This window comes from Aspergillus fischeri, genomic scaffold, assembly GCF_000149645.3.
Source record: "Aspergillus fischeri NRRL 181 1099437636249 genomic scaffold, whole genome shotgun sequence".
Classification (NCBI taxonomy): Eukaryota; Fungi; Ascomycota; class Eurotiomycetes; order Eurotiales; family Aspergillaceae; genus Aspergillus; species Aspergillus fischeri.
The window spans coordinates 1,090,002-1,108,027 of NW_001509770.1; the positions used below are offsets into that span (position 1 = coordinate 1,090,002).

Sequence of the window (18,026 nt, forward strand, 5' to 3'; positions counted from 1 at the left end):
GCCCAATCGTCTGAAATTGCCAATACTTGAAACAAGCCAGCCAGAAATGGCTGAGCCTGAAGTAAATCACCACGATCTCAAAGAGTGCGCTGCGTAGGACGTTGGTATGATCCTGCCTGGTGTTGGTTCTCTGTGGCACCCAGACTGTTGTTGTTGTTGTTGTTGTTGTTGTTGGTTGTGCTGTAGTCATCCGCAAACGGATTCTGTACCTGGAAATCCTCCGACCGGTACTCGTACCGAGCCGCATTATTACCCACCGGAGCTGCCGTCGGAGGCGCCGTTGACAAAGGAGCCACTGTTGCAGTGCTCTGCTGCTGCTGCTGCTGCGGTGGTGAGAAGACCGAGGGCGAGGCGCTTTGCTCTTCTCGCTGTGGCACTGGGAGCGCAGGGAGTGGGCGATTGGTCTCAGTCTCAGTGGCTCCGTTCGATGGAACTGGTGACTGGCTCCCCGAGTTGCCAGTTGCTTTGCGGGCGCTGAGGAACGCATGCTGGTACTTGGACAACGCGACCGACAGCTCATCGTTCGTCTCGATTAAGGTCTGAAGCGTGTTCTCGTCGGGTGCGGGATTCGTCGAGTGTATATAGTTCTGTATGGCGCGGGATGCCGTCTGGCAACGAGTACAGAATTCCTTGATGAGCTCGTTTCCGTTGAACTCTGTGGGCGGCGTCGACTGAACAAACTGCAGGAGTAACTTGGCCGACGTTTTGGCTTCCGTCACGCGAGCAGCGAGTTCATCTGGTGGTGGTAGTGTCGAGGCAGGCCGGGCAGAGATCTGCATGTATGGGTATGCCTGCTGCTGCTGCTGTTGCTGGTGCTGCGACCGTGAGGATCTCCAGGTGCTCTGCCCAAACCGCGAACCGTTAGCAATGCATTTCGCTACTTCACCATGACCTGACAAGCGTACCCCACTGTTCTGTCTGCTCAGCTTACTCTTCTCCTTCTTCCACATCTGCATCAGCGGCGCTAGATCCTCGTCCCACTGTCGCTGCGACTCGATGGCACCCAGCGTTTCCCGCAGGAAGTGTTGCACGTTGAGGTCCCACCCATCACGCAGGAGATCCTTTATCGTAGCGACGAACTTGGCATCGATGTTGCGTGTAAACGTGTGGCCCGGATTGTCGATGAGTATGCGCATTAGCATAATCGCATTGTATTGGATCTGGGCTGGAGTTGAGGCTGGATCGGACAGGTATTTGCGAAGCCGCTGAGCAGCCTCTCTGGCGGCATTGGGGCTGGACTCTGCGCTTTCGACTATGGCGGGCAGGTGAACGAATTCGTTTCCTTGCTATGCGACCAGGATATTAGCGATGTTTTGCAATGACGGCGCAGTTGGTGAGCCAAATGAGTCAACGTACTCGGCTGTCTTGCTGTCCCCCGCTCTCGCAGAAATCTTTCTGTAATCCCGAGTGGTCGCATTAGCGATTATTCAACGATTTGACGTCACTTGGACGGTATTTCCGACGGTCGCACGTACCACTGCTTTCAGAATCGTTCCCTCGGGCGAGTCATCCGGGTACTCCGAAGGGCTGTTGAGCGATGGGCCTATTTCTAATGAGCGTCCCGGGGGTGAACAAGGGTCCATAAAAGGGGCGGATGGGGACTCACTCGAGCGCTTGCTGAGAGAACCAAATATGCGCTTCATTATAGAGAACACTTGAAAACGAGATATACAACAAGGACTCCTCGCAGAATATAGTGGTGAGTCAACAGGAGAGGAAAAGTAGACAGATCGGCCAGATAAACACCAGTGCAGCTGACAACCCCAACTAGGTACAAAGTAGCCTAAGTACGGGGAAGTTTAGGCAGTACCTCTGCACGGAAGGCAGAAACAACAAAATCCCCGATGTGCCTGGAGCATAATCAGAACCATAACCATGACCATAACCATAATTATAGCCACGAGCCACAAACCGTAGTCTGAAATATATGGTTCAGTAGGCCCGTGGCAGTGGCAATGTGCGTCGAGGACACGCAAGCCAGCTTTCCGTTATCTGAATGATGAGTATTATTCAATATCAGTCATCGGTCCATCGGTCGCAAGGGAGTTATTCTTTCCACGCTGTCGTCTGAGCAGGTGATGCAACCGAGTACACTTGATACGTATGCATATCGGAATTAAGAGTCTTACTCCATCAGCACGCGACGAGTGATTTGTTGAACCACTTTAAGCTCCGGATCGACTGCTATGGTCTGGTTGGAAAAGACAAGCAAAGCAGCACCGCCACGCTTGGCTTCTCAAGGCATCAACGAATATGTTGCAGAAGCTGACGAATGTCGCCTTCCTTTGGTCAAGCACTATGGCTGGTGATACGTTTTGAGTTCAATTTGGACTACAGACTACAAGAGATAAGCGAAAGTTTCATGTTGTTACACTGCAGAGTCTAATGGTCTGGATCCGAGTAGTCTCGAAACATCAAGATTTGGTAGGTATCAAGGAAAAGATGAATCCGTATCCCGTTCATGAAATAACGCTCGACATTATCTCGAAATATATGAGAGAAGGTCCGGGGCTGGTTGTACCAAGACAAGAAACCGATCATCAACCGATTGCCGGACGAGAACCGCAGTCACTCAATCCCAGCCTCGAAACGGTCGGACGAAGACAGAACCAAAAAGGAATCAGACCTGTCAAAGGTCAATGCTGATGGACCCTCCACGAGATGCCCCTAGCCTATGTCTTTTGTCTCATGCTCATCGCCCGTTTGGTTTCGAATTTTTTCGTTTTATTCAGAAGATAGAATAATGGAAATTCTTTTGCATTCCTTTCCGTGACCAGGTATTTGTTCCGTACAACAGCAAACTCCGGCTTCCCATTCATTTTCCGACTACCCTAACCCCCCGACATCTACAGCCCGCTTATGCCTCGATGAGGGCACGGCGGATCTGAGTACCACGCTGGCGGGAGCTGAGGTGAGCACCCTCCTTCTTGACAACTTGGGGAGCCTTCTGGACGGTCTCCTCACCCTCGGTAAGGATGAGCTCGATGTGGCAGGGGTTGGTCATGTAGGGGTTGATCTAGACTCCGAGTTAGTCTCTTTGGTTGACTTCCAGCGGTGAAACGTAGGTCAACGTACACGACCGTGAGCACGGTAGGTGCGTCTCCGGCCCTTGGGAGCCTGGTTGACCTGGATGTGCTTGACAATGAGGTTGCCGGTGTCGAGACCCTTGGTGTCGGCGTTGGCCTCAGCGTTCTTCAGGAGGTCGAGGAGGAACTGAGCGGACTTGACGGGCCAGCGAGCCTTGCTGACACCCCACTGCTTGCCTGTAATATAGTCAGCATCTGATTTCAATATGTTCCCCAATGGTCATCGATCTGCGTTCCATGCACAAAGCATTCTCGCTTCGTCTTTGCGAAAACCACAAGACTATCCCATATACCTCCACCGATATCTCCAATTCAAGGGATAAGAAATTGCCGACACTCACCCTGAGCAGTGCGACCAATGCTGCCAGCGTACCGCCGGAAGGGAACGACCTCGGTCTTGGTCTTGACGTTCTCGAGGAAAGTAAGGGCGCGCTGCAGCTTCATGCCGTTGATGGCCTGAGCGGTCTCACGGGTGTTCTTGAAGCTGACACGCAGGTAAGAGCCCCGGGCGCGGGCGCTCTTTGCGGCCGGAATGTCCTGAGCAGCGTAACGGACCTGATGCAAACAAAGACCCAACATCAGCAAAAACCATGTCCTATTCCCAATTCCTTCACGACGCATGAAACGGAGCGGGAACGATGGCGTCGGTATGATTCAAATTGTCGAGATTCTTCTTTCGTGAACAGGCCACAGCCAGAAACCACGCAGGTAAAAGTCGAACATCGCCGGTGCAACGGGAAACGTTCTGAGCGTATTTCCTCAACTCCTGCCGTCTGCCTTTCTTTTTTCCTTTTCGATCCATTCCTTCGCCATCGTTTCCGTCGTCTTGAATAATGCCAAAAACACTCACCATCTTGATGCGGTTGCCGAGCGGGGTGGTCCTCGATGTCGGATGAGAAGTTTTGTCGCTTTGCTTTGGTCGGCCGCTGGAATCTTGAGATCGCGAAGCTCGCTCGTTGTAGTGCGCTTTTCGCTCTTGGCGCCCGCACGCCCTAAGCGAGCCCTAACACTAGACCCAGTCCGGTAGTCAAATCACTCACCGCCCGGCAGATAAGAACATCAGAAGTTACTTCATACTTGTCTGTAAGGTGTCTTTATCTCACTCATTCAACGTTAATATGGTTATTGGTAGGGATATCTTTGTCTATGAAATGTGCATTGCTCTATTTAGAAGAAAATAAGGTCTATTGAGTCATCAATTACTTTCCGTTCTGCCCCTTGAAGATATCCTTCTGCTCCGGCACCAATGTGATCATCTCGCCCTTCTCCACCGCCGAGCGCAAGTTGTTCAAGACCAACAGCTCCATTTCCTTCTGGGTCTCACAGGTCGCGGTTCCAATATGCGGTAGCAGCATCACGCGGGGGTTATTTACAAGTCCAGGTTCGATCTCGGGCTCGTTCTCATACACATCCAAACCAGCCGACATGACCTGTCGGATTACGTTACCACCCATAACTCAAGGAAGTAGGATAGGATGAAGCTTACCTTGCCGGAATCCAAAGCGGCGACCAGAGCCTTTTCGTCAATCAAAGCACCACGAGCCGTGTTCACAATGACCACCCCGTCTTTCATCTTTTGGAACTCCGTCTCTCCAATGATATGGCGAGTTTTGGCATTGAGGGCGAGGTTCAAGCTGAGGACATCCGCGTTCGCCAGCAACTCATCAAACGAGACATACTGCGCATCCCCCTCAAGCTCTGGCGAGAGTCTCGATCTGTTGTGGTATTGTATCTTCATTCCGAAAGCTCGTGCGCGATTGGCCATTTCCTATTGCAATGCAATCAGCTGCCGGATCCTGTGACTTGAAAGTACAGGGCTTACCCTTCCGATTCCTCCCATCCCGAGAATACCAAGCACCTTGCCCTGTGGGTCATGCCCGAGCGTAGTCTTTCCCTGCCATTGACCTACGGACGTTGTCAATTTCTCGAGTTTCGTAGAATTGAACGGCAAATTACTAACCGGCGCGGAGAGCAGATAAGGGGATATAAGCCTGGCGCAAAGCGCCAATCATCAGGAAGATGCCAACGTCGGCAGTTGCGTGGTTCACGGCGACTGGGGTACTGGAAACGGCAATTCCTGTACTTTATCAGCTTTTCTGATTTCTGTATCAGAAAGCCATAGATGATCGCACCCTTCTCTGAACAGGCCGGGATGTCAATGTTGTCGTAGCCAGCCCCATTGTGGCAGATATACTTTAATGACTTGGGAAGGACAGAGAGCAACTCTGCGTCGAATGGACCGGTGAACTGAACTCAATCAGTAACTAGACCTTTATCGCCGCGTTCCACTGCCACGCTTACCTTGGTAGACACATTGGATCGGTAAATCACTACCACATCATCGTACTGGCCGTCTTTGCAATTCCGGATGAACTCGTCTCTGGTGCCTTCGGGGAATTCCTTCAACGCTCCATTAGAGTCGACACTCCACCAGACCACAATCGCGAGCTCACCTTTAGAGTCAGAATGGACGAGAGATCTTCCCACTCCTTTCTCGCGTGGGTGATGGCACCGATGAGTAGAGCGGAGGGCATGATGTCAGAGTTGGAGAGCGGGGTGAGAGCTCTTATCGCGGTGTAAGAAGAATCCGATGTTCAAGAATAGAGCGCAGGGAGAGACAGAGCAATTAAGATAAGAAGAAAGAAGGATAGAAGATATCAAGAGATAATTGAAAGGATTCACCTGACTAGTATCTGGATCCTGATCGTGTTTCTCGACTTCATCTTGGTTATCATTTCCCGGAGATCCTCCATTTTGCGTGGGGGTTACCAGTATTACAGTATGGTATTACGCCGGGTTGATACCTCAATACATCAATACAAACTACGATACAGCGAGTCCAGTGACAATACTTGCGCCAGATGCAGAAGAACTGAGGAACGATACTAGCTAACGTTCAGATAAACTAAAATAGACCGAGGTAAATACATATAAATCACTGAATACAGAAGAACTGTCTTTAAATTCAGATACTCCCGACTGCGTTGTTCTTAAATACATCATGTTATGATGGTAATCCGCAATGTCGGCTATTGAAAAGCACTTCAATTCCCGCTGCGGAGCAAATCCGGTATGACCCCACGTTGTTCAATGGCCGACGAGGGGAAGAGAAGATGGAATGACTGATGATGCTTCGGAATCATCCATAATAATTATTCTGCCATGAGCAATGAGAATAAAAGCTTTTCTCTTCCAAGGTACTCCTTGATCTTGTCGACAAGGACATTTCAACAAGCACCATGACCACCACAACCACCACAACAGCACTCGTCCTCCACGGAGCCAAAGATCTCCGCCTGGTACGTATCAATCTGAAGGTACAACCACAGCTCGATAATAACAGCATCAGGAATCACGACCCATCTCTCCTCCCACCGGCTCCGAAGTCCAAGTCGCCATCCGCGCAACCGGTCTCTGCGGCTCAGACCTTCACTACTACAACCACGGCCGCAATGGCGACTTCGTCGTGCGCGAGCCCATGTGCCTGGGCCACGAATCCTCCGGCACCGTCACAGCCGTCGGACCAGACGTGACAACCCTGCAGGTCGGCGATCGCGTCGCGCTCGAAGTCGGCCTCCCCTGCCGCACCTGCACCCTCTGCCGCACCGGCCGCTACAACATCTGCCCGGACATGAAGTTCCGCAGCAGCGCCAAGCTCTTCCCCCATCTCGACGGCACCCTCATGGAACTCACCAACCACCCCGCCGACCTCTGCCACAAGCTTCCTGAGAGTGTCTCCTACGCCGGCGGCGCCCTCGTCGAGCCCCTCGCCGTCTGCCTGCACGCCATCCGCCGCTCGCACCCGCCCACACCAGCCGAAGTGGACCTGGCCACCGAACAAGGCGACCAGACTGCCGCGCTGATCTTCGGCGCCGGAGCCATCGGCCTCCTCCTCGCAGCTGCACTAGCCACCTCCCAGCCCTTCACCTCCATCGTCATCGCGGACATCGACCCGGCCCGTCTCGAGATCGCAAACTCCCTCAACCTAGGCCTGAAGACCCACCTCCTCCCCAAGGGCGGCGATGCCGCCAACCCACCCCCTGCACCGGACGCCCCTGCCGCAGAGCACGCCGCGTACGCCATGCAGAACGCGCAGCGGACCGCGGCGGCGCTGAAAGAAGCGAATGGGGTTGCGTCGGGGTTTGTGCGCGTGTACGAGTGTACGGGCGTGCCGGCGTGCGTGCAGGCGGGGATCTACGCTGCCAGCCCTGGCGCAGTCCTCGTGCAGATCGGGATGGGGAATCCCATCCAGACGCTCCCGGTGAGCGCCGCAGCGCTCCGGGAGGTGGATATCATTGGTACGTTCCGGTATGATGGCCATGCGTACCCGGCTGCAATTGAGTTGATGGCTAGTGGGAAGCTTGACCATGTTGAGAAGCAGGTTGTTACGCATCGGGTCAAACTTGAGGATGGGAGTCGGGCGTTTGCCCTGGCGGGGAAAGGAGTGGATGAGACTGGCAGGCCGGTGGTCAAGGTTGTCATTGAGAGCTAGAATTTGATTTGTTTGTGCACGTCTGCAATGTATACCCTGTTTGCAAATGAGGACTCGATATTGGTGGACCGAAGAGCAGGCGTACCTTACGCGTTACATGTGGTGTACAGAAGATTATGACATGGACTTACGTGATGTATTTCCTGATACATGTTAAAGTATTCACAAGTGCATTTATTTTAATCCACCCGCCAGCAACAGACTCTGGCCAGTCATGTAGCCCGTCGTCACGAGCATGCTCACAACATTAGCCACTTCCTCAGGGGTACCCAGTCGACCAAGCGGAATTCCCGCGGCAACCTCAGGGATGGCTTGCGCGCTGGGAATCATGCCAGTGTCGCCTATCATGGCCGGCGCCACGTCATTGACGCTGATATTGTATTCCGCCAGGCGAGTTGCGAGATTCTTCATCATGCCAGTCATCCCGCCTTTTGAAGCGGCGTAATCTATTGATAAGTGTCAGCTAACTATCCGTGCTTCTGGTCGAGGATAAAGGCTTTTGCACTTACGACATCCGTTGATTCCACCACCATACCCAGCGATCGAAGACATAAAGACGATCCGACCCCAGCGCTGGTCCCTCATATGGTCGACAACCCCCTTCACTAGGATGAAGGAGGCCCGCAGATTCACGTTGATAGTATAGTCGAATTCTTCCAGTGAGATATCCCAGACCTGTGGGATGCGCTTGCCGTAGCCTGCGTTGGAGACAAGAATGTCCGGTCGCTGTCCGTGCTCCTTGTCAATCTGTGCGAACATGGTCTGGATCTGGTCGGCAGATGCAACGTCAACCTGGTGGATTGACATGCGAAGTGCATCGGCGCCATCTGCTGCCGGTTGACTGGATCTAAGCTCTTTTACAAGTATATTCATTGCCTCGAGGTTGGTAGAGTAAGTCAGGGCGAGATGGACCCCCTTCTGGGCCAGTTGACGAGCACATGCTGCTCCAATCCTAGTGCAAGCGTCAGCACCAGAACAGCTACAAGTGGATAGAAAGAACTCACCCTCCAGATGCCCCTGTGATGAGGGCCAATCGGCCGCGAACGTCATTCAACTGTGCCATTGGTAAATAGTATTAGAGTGACAATATGATCTGCACCGTTGAGAACAAGAGGCAGACTATAGAACAACCCTTTGATACTCGGGGGAGAAGACGATGATCAATGCCTCGTCCCTCGGGTATCCACTTGGCAGCTGTTTGCTTCCTCGGAGCAACCCCCGAGAAAGAGCGTATCGTTGCCCCGCAGTCCCGCATCAACAGTGTGGGGGTAACAATGTCTCGGAGGTGAGCTGGAATCACACGGAAAAGGATTTGCAGTAGAGTATGCAACCCACGCCAAAACCTTAAGACTGAATCTGCTGCTCTCAAGTCTGGACCGGTATGAAGTATGTGAAGTAACGAGTAACGAGTAACGCACTCCCGAAGCATGCTTTTAGAACAAAAGGTTGCCGGCCATGTCACCGACCCAGGGTGACATCTGCCACGGCTGAGAACGGTCCTGCCCTGATTGATACAAATCAGGCTCCTGTTGGAATGCATCAAATGCTAGAGTACCCGTTCCTGGCATCTGATCTCCAGACACAAAGTCTCCGACTGCTTCAAGGTCCAGCCAAGAGAAGTCATTGGCAGGACTGAAATGCACATGATGACTCTGCTCCGGCAGGCGATTGAGGGTATTCTGCATCAAGAGATCGCTGCTTCGGTGGGTTGCCGTAGGGGAGAGAGCAGGCGCAGGTTTAGACTGCCACAATAGCTCCAACAGCCGCGCATATCGAGCCCCAATATCATCGGGCCCGGCACTTGCTCGCTTCAGGACTTCGGTGGTGCGAGTGACCAGTTCTCGCACCTTCATCTCCTCCGAGTTCAGCATGACACCGAACGAACGTGCCTGCTGGAGGTCAGTTCATACTCGAATCATTTTAAACGACCGTCCCACCTTATATAAGAAGACCGCTGCATAGATTCCATACAGATAAAACCTCAAAGGCATGAAATGCAAGTGCTTTTCCGGATGCACTTCGTCAACAAGGATAGTCAGGTACGCCTTCGCAGCATCGACAGACTCGTAAATGAAGCGCGCATCCTGCATTGATGCCACATTGTTGAAAGTCGCGCGCAAATGCTCCCTTTGCGACTGATTGTTGTTTTTATGCTTTGAGACGAGTGACTGGGAGATGGCAGCTTGAAATGCAAATGCGTTCGTATAGAGCCTCAGATACTCGTACGACAACTGCAATGTGGCTCGCATCGGTGTGGAACCTGCAAATGCGTAAGTGACTGACAGCGTAAGCATATGGGGTCATGCCATACAGGGAAGCGAGCCCCAGCGGGACTTCCAGCGGAGAATCGCAAGGCGGAAATCGTCCACGTATTTCACATAGTCGCCCATGAGCATCATCTGATTGCTGGTCCGCATCCCGGAGTAGAGTACATCGTGAACGTTGTTATAGAGTTGTGTAAGATCCAGTGTCGCTTGGAAAATCTTTGCATAATCTTCTTCATCGCTCTTGACAGGTTGTAGTGAAGGGAAATCCTGGCTGACAAGACCCGTCATTGGTCCTGGACCTCGCGACCAGAAAGCCCGCCCAATACGGACGGAAATCAGCCGGTCGGAGATGTAGCAGCAGGTCCACGCCAGTCGCCTGCGGGCTTCTGTTTCCGTATCCCCTGACGCATCACCCCGAAAAGACGTGCGGTCTAAGCCGAGGAAATAGCCCGATCGCAAAGCAAGCCCGACATGCATCCAGGCGGCTCGGTCCTCCTCGCCACGCCCAACTCGCTCGATCCGCGGCCGAAGACCCTGGGGTTCCCACTCGGCAAGGAGGAGTAGCGCCTCGACGGCCTCCACATCGCAATCGGCACCAGCAGCAATGCCAGAGATGAGCTCATGCATGTACTTGGAGCAGTATTCGTGGATCTCCGGGCGTTCGACCAGGTCTTTGGAGGCAATGGTCAGTACCGCGGTCAACAAGTGTTTCTCATTAGTGGCGAAAGCGTCAAGCGCATTGCGATCAAAGTATTTTCGCGGCACCAGGGGAAGATAGGGATGAAAATTCTCGGCATAACGAGCCACAAGCTGCCACACTGTTCCTGGGTCCAGAGACCTCGTCTGTACCAGCCTGTAGGCTCTGATACCACTGGTCGGGTGAAAATCCGTAGCTGCGCCGTTCTGAAATGCCGAGAATGGTGGGAAACCGTTCGGACCAGGACGCGCAGATTCGGTGTGGGGTTCCGAACTCAAGTCATCGGCGCCTCTTTTCGCTATGCCTGTCAGGCATTGCCAGGCGTCTGACGGATTTCGCGGCACAGAGCCGATGGAAGCCGTATCTTCGTCCTCCTCTGAAACAGCAACTGTCGCTGGAGGGTTCGGCTGCACAAATACAACCGGGTTGGAGTATGAAGTAGATGCATTCGGACGGCTATCTGTGGTGGACGGGCTGGTCGCGTCCATCAGCGGTTCTATTCTCGTGGACGTGTCAGTGCCGGGGGTGAAATTTTTCATCTTGTTTTTGCGAATACGGCGTCCACCTCGGTTTGAACCCCCAAGGACACATTCGCGGCTGTCTCGAATACACCGCTGACATGGTGGTACCCCAGGACTGCCACTGCTGTCCCTGTTCACTTGTTAGCGCAGTACAACGGAGGACGAGAAACAGACGAAAGATGCTGATCGGTGACATGTGAAGGCTGGGAACATACAAATCACACTTGGATTTACGCTGTCGGCAGTGCAAACAGGCTCTTGATACGCGCTTCGCTGAAGAGTCGGAGCGAGATTTACGCCTCGACCCTGAGGTGTCTGCCAGCTGCGGAGACTGTTCGTCCCGTTCCATTGCTGCAAAGGCCACAGATTCAGCTCAGAGTGCTAAATTTTGGTAGCAGTAGCACATGGGCCTCATTTTCTCATCATTGACGTGGTGCTGGCGAGGCTTGGCATTCGAACGCGTCCATTAGTGAGGTAAATGCGGTTCAACGGACTGGTTCGAGATGATGAAAGAGACGGTCGTCTTTGAACCCAAGCGTGATGTACCTTCAAACTGTCAATAGACAAATACACGATGGATGAAAATGCAGCAAAGGTTGATGTTTCCAGAACGCAACTCAACGGCCCATATTATCCTGGAAGGTCTGGCCGTCAAGGCACGAGCGCCTTGACCCACAATATGGAATTTAGACTTCAATAACTCTGTTGATGGAACAGGAGCAGATTCCCTGCGTTCTTTGAGCACTTATTCACGAATGATGTTGATGTAAATTTGAAGGGCGAAATGAAATCTGGGGAAGATGATTCGTGGTCCGTATACGGTACAGGTTGCGAGCGGCAACTTCATTACCATAAGTTTGGGGGTCGTTGTATGAAAGGGTAATACGAGATCCTAGGTAACTTGGGGCGTTCTCCGACTCCATGGCCTTTGGCAAGACATGATATAGCATTTTGGGGATTGTCAGAGATCACCGAACAGACTCGTGAAGGCATCAGGGTCTTATGACCATAGTGACTCTGGCAGATATCTACCTAGGAGTCGTTCGCCGAGAATTTGTTGCGAAGATTGAGTGCTCGTCCCTTCTCCAGGGTTGAGGCTCAGTATTCGCCAAAGGATATTGTGGCATCCAATGTCTTTTCTACTGATCTCGCCCATACCCTCACACACGTGAGAATATGAGACAATGAGATTTCCTCCATTTTGAGACTCCATCAAAGGCATGCACAGTGACTTGGTTGCATTGTTAGAAGGCGATTACACCCCGGATTCAGGTACTGTCATCTTACAGTAACAATACAAGCCACGTGCTCTGTATCTAGCTGTTCAGGGCAGGTTCAATAGCCGACGGAGGACCGGCAGCGATTGACGGCAACGGCTGTATCCCTTTCAGGCAACAGGTGGGATGGCCCCCGCATGTGGGGGACAGGAATGAGCAACGCAACAGGCTGATATTTATGGTCATGGAGCGTCATCAGGTTGCGATGGTGGAGTCTCATAAAGAATCTTTTCCGAAATAAGCGGTTGTTGTCGACCGTATTTCTCAGGACCTTCGTCGAACTAGTTTCATAGGTGCATTGACAAGAAAAGAATATATCGTCGCATCGATCTCCAGCATCATCTCATCAACATCGATTTACAAGGACCGGAAACACCAGTCAACCAATTCTCTTAATTAAGCCACTGCAACCGTCAGAATGTCAGCAACTGTTCCTTCATTATTTTCTCTAAGCGGAAAGACCGCGATTGTGACCGGCGGGACGAGGGGTATCGGTCAGGCTATGGCTGTTGCCCTTGCTGAAGCTGGTGCGGATATTGTACTGATCCAGGTACGAGCACTAGACTTAACTTTGCTTTTAGCTCGGCGAGAGCTGCACTACATGTGGCAGGGAGTACTGATCGGTATCATGTAGAGAGACGAATCAAACACACAAACCCGCGATGAAATTGTCAACCGAGTCGGTCGAAAAGCTTGGATTCACGTGGCAGAGTTGTCGAAACGAGAAGAAGTCAAGAAAATCATTCCAGCAGTCACAAGCCAAGGACTGAAGCCCGAGATTCTCCTCAACTGTGCCGGCATTCAAAGGAGACACCCTAGTGAGAAGTTTCCCGACGAGGATTGGGACGAGGTGTGTCAGACCTTCCCCCTGGTTCTTGATCCTTCAGAAGCTGATTGCGGCCACGAAATCCCTTAGGTTATTGAAGTAAACTTGACCTCTGTGTTTACACTATGCCGTGAATTTGGAGCCTACCTATTGGCTCGGGATGCGTCTGAATTTCCTTCCGGCCGCCGTGGTTCCATCATCAATGTTGCATCGCTTCTTTCGTTCCAGGGTGGCATCACCGTTCCGGCATATGCAGCCTCGAAAGGCGGCATTGCACAATTAACCAAGGCCCTGTCCAACGAGTGGGCCAGCAAGGGTATCAATGTGAACGCCATCGCCCCTGGGTACATTGACACGGACATGAACGTCGCCTTGATCAATGATGCCAATCGGAATGCTGGCATCATGGCCAGAATCCCAGCTGGCCGATGGGGGAAGCCGGAAGATTTCAAGGGTGTTATTGTGTTCTTGGCGAGTCAAGCAAGCAGCTATGTTTCAGGTGAAGTGGTCTGTGTCGACGGAGGTTGGATGGGCCGGTAAACGTGTCGCTAGCACATACTCTTCCTGAATGGCATTGTGTTAATAATAATAGATAGCACATGGAAATGATGGAAAGACTCAGACTATTACTCCATAGTTAGCTCACTGAGAGCTCTGACTCCGTGAAGATATCAGGTCACCTTTGCTCTAGTGTCCTATAGCCGGTGTCTGGGCGCTTCCGAGAGGTTCGAAATGAAGCTGCCTGGACCGGAGACTGTATCCATCGCAATTTAGCCGGGTATGGGCCGTTGACTTGTCATATTGAAGCGGACCCATTCTCTTGGAATCGAGACCGTTGGCAAGAGACCCTCCTGGTTGGCAACACGGCCCGGAGCTGGATTATCGGGATTAGACACAAAATATCTAGTCTAATAGAAAGCGAAGGGGAATGACTCGAATGAGACATGCCATGAGGAATAGATTAAACTATTGCTTCTAGTGCGACACCATGTCTCACGTGACTCAATCAGGTAAAGACTCGGCTCTTTAGAGAGGTACTTCCTTCTGGTAAGCAAGACAGTTAACTATCTACTGCAGCCACCCTTGTTAAGTTGTTTCATCTCGAGGGAAGAACAAGGTAGAAGGGAATAGGCGAAGGGATTCCCTCCTGGTCTGAGCTCCTGTCAGCTAGCTATCGGGAGTTACATTGGAACCCTGGAATATTATTGGGTGTGTCGCTACTAAGCCATCAGCCAACAGTCCAATATGAGCGGAGATTTCAGTGTGGGCTCTCTGATATGAAACAGCTCTATGGCCACCCTATGACCAATCTGTTAATTTATATGCTCTTCGACTTGGCACATATCCACTCCATGTGGCCAAATCTGCCAGTCTACTGGTGAATGATCATGAGCCAGCTGTGAATTGCTGCTGAAGAGGGGCTGGGCGCGTCCAGCTCAGCGCCTCGCCTCCTGCAGATTGATTGATTGATTGACTGATCAATTGTGTGGCCAGCGATGCGCTGTCGGTCGGACATCCTCTGCAAGGGCGCTTCTTGTGCTCATCGTCATCGCCCATCAGCGACCTAGAATTCGGGGTTTCCGGATCAAAGGGAGCCCAAGTAACTCGACAATCAGGGCAAACACGATGATTCGCCTGTTTCTCTCGAAAAATTGGCTTGGCTTTGGATACGAACTGCTCTCCCAAGACCACGCCATTATTTGCCTTGATATGGGGCTCACCTATCCCTTTAGTACTTGCGTTTCAGAATGACAGCTCTGGCTGCTGTCTTGCTTTGGTTTTTCTCGACTTTTTTTCTTCTGTTCCCAGACTGCCTTGTGGATCTTCTCCTTGAGATCAGGGTAGTTTTTCCCCTCGGGTTCTTTTTTTTTCTTTCCCTCTTGCGTTTCCCGTTGATTCAGTTCGTCTCCGTTTATTAGCATTTGATATTCACTGTTCCCGCTTCAGCTGGCTCTGATCGTCGCATCAGTAGGGGATCTGCAGTTCACTTCAACTCACTACCATTTCTATTCATTATCGAACCTCTTGGCAGGTTCTTTCTTCCATCAGAGACACCCTTTTGGTTGACCTCTGTTGTCTCTTTTCGTTCCTTATTTGTCGATCGCTACCTGTCTCAGAGCTATCGCTTTGCATCTTCAAAACTGCAAAAGAAGGGTGCAAAATCTGTTGTAGAATCGACGTCACCGATCGTTGAATATTTTATGACGCCGAGCGTCTTCTAAGTTCTGCTGAATATTACTGCGGACGATCATGCACTTGGGAGGTGAGTGTCACTGGAATCTCGAAGGCTGGCATGTCATCGACGTCTGAGACGGCATAGTCAGGAGACTGTCCATGTCTCTGATTCTGTGATGCTTGCCGCCGGTGAGACGTCGAGTTTGAATGTCATTGCTGGGGTATTGACATTCTTTGGCTTTGTTAGGCACAATTGTCCTTGAGGATCTTCTTTGTCCGCTCTCCAGTTGAAACAATCGCTATTGTTCGAGCTGTGCCATATTATCGCCAGCACGCAGTGGTTTACTCGGAGAGAGCCACCCAGGACGTCGTTCTTTTTACCTCAAGTATTCTTGTTCTTGTCGGTGCACTTGCTGGGTCTTTGTCGTCCGTCAGCTTCAATCGTCTAGACCATCATAGTCGGCCTGGTCTCCGCATTCCTATCGTTTCCCAGCCATCGGAAGCATTTTACATCATTGGACGGCATTTTCACTGCGTAAAAACTGCATTGCCTGCTCTTGACTCTTCCTGGCTGAAGAGTTTCTTCACATCGACACTCTTTTCTGTTTGACTTTATTTCAGCTCCTCGTTGCCGGACTACACGACCACTCTCGACTCCGGCTTATCCAGTCCTTCCCATGGATGACCTTCATCAACACATCACTCCCCGCGGTCATGGGATAAACACTACCTATGTGTACGAGTTCTCGAGAGGCCTTGGTGGGGTCAACGTTCCCAGAGATGTCATAATCACGCGGATCATCTACTGGTCTGTTATTATCGGAGCCTTGGTGGTTTTTTGCGGCCGGATTGCCCAGATCAGCCATGCCTATCTACGACATATTACCTCTTTGACGGCTAGTCAAAGACAGCAAATGTTCTGGAGTGTCGAGGAGTCACGATTGTGGGCAAATATCAAGAAGCACATTCTCTACGCACCTCTGGGTCGCAAAAGACACAATCGGGAAATCCAGCTCTCTTCGGCCATCAATGTGGGCACCCTGCCGTCGAGGTTTCACTCGATCCTGATTCTGCTGTATGTGGCAAGTCAGCTGGCTTATTGCTGCTTTTTGGATTATGCTGTGAACGAGAAAGCGGCTCTCGTGGCCGAGCTTCGTGGCCGGTCGGGCACTCTGGCCGTCCTCAATATGGTGCCTCTCTTCCTCCTCGCGGGTCGCAACAATCCCCTGATCCCACTCCTGCACATCAGTTTCGATACATACAATCTTTTGCATCGATGGCTGGGCCGTATCGTGGTACTCGAGAGCGTGGTCCACACAGTGGCTTGGGCGGTCAATGCCTGCGCTGAAGAAGACTTCTCTCGCATGCTGGTACGACTCACCGGTACCCCCTTCTTCACCTGGGGCTTGGTTGGAACCGTCGCGATGATCTTCCTGTGCCTCCATTCCCCCTCGCCGATCCGGCATGCTTTCTACGAGACCTTCTTACATCTGCATCAGCTTGCCGCCCTCCTGGCCTTCCTCGGCGTCTATGTGCACCTGGACCTGGATAAGCTTCCCCAGATCCCCTGGGCCCAGGCCATTGGCGCTTTCTGGCTGTTTGAACGATCAGCGCGGCTGTTCCGCTTGCTGTACCTCAACTTTTCACTCAAAAAGGGCACGACCAAACTGGTCGTCGAAGCGTTGCCCGGTGAGGCCTGCAAGGTGACCTTCCACCTGCCGAAGCATGTCCGCATCAACCCTGGCGGTCACGTCTTCGCCTACATCCCGAGCGTCTCCCTTTGGATGTCGCACCCCTTCTCAATCGCTTGGGTCGAACCGAACAACTGCGTGACTCCTTCAGCCGCGCCCGACAACGTCATGAGCCCCATGACGCCGTCGCTCCTGGAAAAGCAGAACCCCCTGGACTTCGACGACTACATGAGGGGCACTCGACCCACCTCCGTCTCTCTCATCGTCGGCGCCCGCCAAGGCATGACCCGCAAGCTCTACAACAAAGCCCTCGCCGCCCCGCGGCAAACCCTCTACACCACAGGCTACATCGAGGGCCCCTACTCTTCCCACGCTTCTAACATGGGCAGCTACGGCACGGCCGTCCTCTTCTCCGCCGGCGCCGGCATCACACACCACATGCTCTTCGTGCGCGACCTCATCATCCGCGCCTCCGAGGGCCGCGTCGCAACCCAGCAGATCTACCTCATCTGGTCCGTCCGCAACACAGAACACCTCACCTGGGTCCGCGACTGGATGGACCAGATCCTTCGCCTCCCCGGCCGCCGCGAGATCCTCACCGTTAAACTCTTCGTCTCCAAACCCAAGAGCAGCCGGGAGATCGTCTCCCCCAGCGCCACGGTCCAGATGTTCCCGGGCCGCTGCCGCCCCGACGTCGTCCTGAACGAAGTCATCCCCAAACGCGTCGGCGCGACCATCGTCTCCGTGTGTGGGCCGGGCGCCTTTGCAGATGAAGTCCGCGCCGCGGCGCGAAATAACATCGGGAAGGGCGCGGTGGTCGATTTTGTCGAAGAGGCGTTCACATGGTAGATCCAGCTGCGGGCTGCATGCTTTGAAGCCGTTGACGCGTAGATGTTCGATGCTCTCCTTGTACGGACTGTCAATTCGTTTCTTTTCTTCCTCTTTCTTTTCTTATCCTTTCTCACTGTCCAAAGATCTCCTTACCTTTTTACCT

General features: G+C 52.4%; 8 protein-coding genes across 8 annotated transcripts, besides 4 other annotated features; 3 read left to right on the forward strand and 5 right to left on the reverse strand.

The window, feature by feature from the left end:
* Positions 1–77: 77 nt before the first annotated feature.
* NFIA_011000 (VHS and GAT domain-containing protein) lies at positions 78–1,643 on the reverse strand (the record flags this gene model as incomplete). The annotated part of the gene is made up of 2 exons (XM_001264314.1): positions 78–1,286; positions 1,476–1,643. The coding sequence occupies 2 exons, from the start codon at positions 1,641–1,643 to the stop codon at positions 78–80; spliced, it is 1,377 nt and encodes a 458-aa protein (XP_001264315.1).
* Positions 146–174: a microsatellite.
* Positions 146–178: a microsatellite.
* Positions 792–819: a microsatellite.
* Positions 1,644–2,857: 1,214 nt separating the features above from the next.
* On the reverse strand, positions 2,858–3,707 carry rpl17 (60S ribosomal protein uL22; the record flags this gene model as incomplete). The annotated part of the gene is made up of 3 exons (XM_001264315.1): positions 2,858–3,016; positions 3,076–3,263; positions 3,428–3,707. The coding sequence occupies 3 exons, from the start codon at positions 3,705–3,707 to the stop codon at positions 2,858–2,860; spliced, it is 627 nt and encodes a 208-aa protein (XP_001264316.1).
* Positions 3,708–4,285: 578 nt separating this feature from the next.
* Positions 4,286–5,620, reverse strand: NFIA_011020 (D-mandelate dehydrogenase-like dehydrogenase; the record flags this gene model as incomplete). The annotated part of the gene is made up of 7 exons (XM_001264316.1): positions 4,286–4,516; positions 4,573–4,854; positions 4,909–4,991; positions 5,047–5,163; positions 5,219–5,333; positions 5,388–5,486; positions 5,540–5,620. 7 exons carry the CDS (start codon positions 5,618–5,620, stop codon positions 4,286–4,288), a joined length of 1,008 nt encoding a protein of 335 aa, XP_001264317.1.
* A 705-nt stretch (positions 5,621–6,325) lies between these two features.
* NFIA_011030 (NAD(P)-dependent alcohol dehydrogenase) lies at positions 6,326–7,578 on the forward strand (the record flags this gene model as incomplete). Its single annotated transcript, XM_001264317.1, has 2 exons — positions 6,326–6,385; positions 6,436–7,578. 2 exons carry the CDS (start codon positions 6,326–6,328, stop codon positions 7,576–7,578), a joined length of 1,203 nt encoding a protein of 400 aa, XP_001264318.1.
* A 174-nt stretch (positions 7,579–7,752) lies between these two features.
* NFIA_011040 (SDR family NAD(P)-dependent oxidoreductase) lies at positions 7,753–8,641 on the reverse strand (the record flags this gene model as incomplete). Its single annotated transcript, XM_001264318.1, has 3 exons — positions 7,753–8,024; positions 8,088–8,530; positions 8,583–8,641. The coding sequence occupies 3 exons, from the start codon at positions 8,639–8,641 to the stop codon at positions 7,753–7,755; spliced, it is 774 nt and encodes a 257-aa protein (XP_001264319.1).
* A 370-nt stretch (positions 8,642–9,011) lies between these two features.
* NFIA_011050 (fungal specific transcription factor domain-containing protein) lies at positions 9,012–11,081 on the reverse strand (the record flags this gene model as incomplete). Its single annotated transcript, XM_001264319.1, has 3 exons — positions 9,012–9,467; positions 9,516–9,838; positions 9,890–11,081. 3 exons carry the CDS (start codon positions 11,079–11,081, stop codon positions 9,012–9,014), a joined length of 1,971 nt encoding a protein of 656 aa, XP_001264320.1.
* A 1,677-nt stretch (positions 11,082–12,758) lies between these two features.
* On the forward strand, positions 12,759–13,706 carry NFIA_011060 (putative 2-deoxy-D-gluconate 3-dehydrogenase; the record flags this gene model as incomplete). Its single annotated transcript, XM_001264320.1, has 3 exons — positions 12,759–12,890; positions 12,975–13,190; positions 13,257–13,706. 3 exons carry the CDS (start codon positions 12,759–12,761, stop codon positions 13,704–13,706), a joined length of 798 nt encoding a protein of 265 aa, XP_001264321.1.
* A 916-nt stretch (positions 13,707–14,622) lies between these two features.
* Positions 14,623–14,651: a microsatellite.
* A 1,367-nt stretch (positions 14,652–16,018) lies between these two features.
* NFIA_011070 (ferric reductase family protein) lies at positions 16,019–17,881 on the forward strand (the record flags this gene model as incomplete). The annotated part of the gene is made up of 1 exon (XM_001264321.1): positions 16,019–17,881. The coding sequence occupies one exon, from the start codon at positions 16,019–16,021 to the stop codon at positions 17,879–17,881; it is 1,863 nt and encodes a 620-aa protein (XP_001264322.1).
* Between the last annotated feature and the right edge of the window lie 145 nt (positions 17,882–18,026).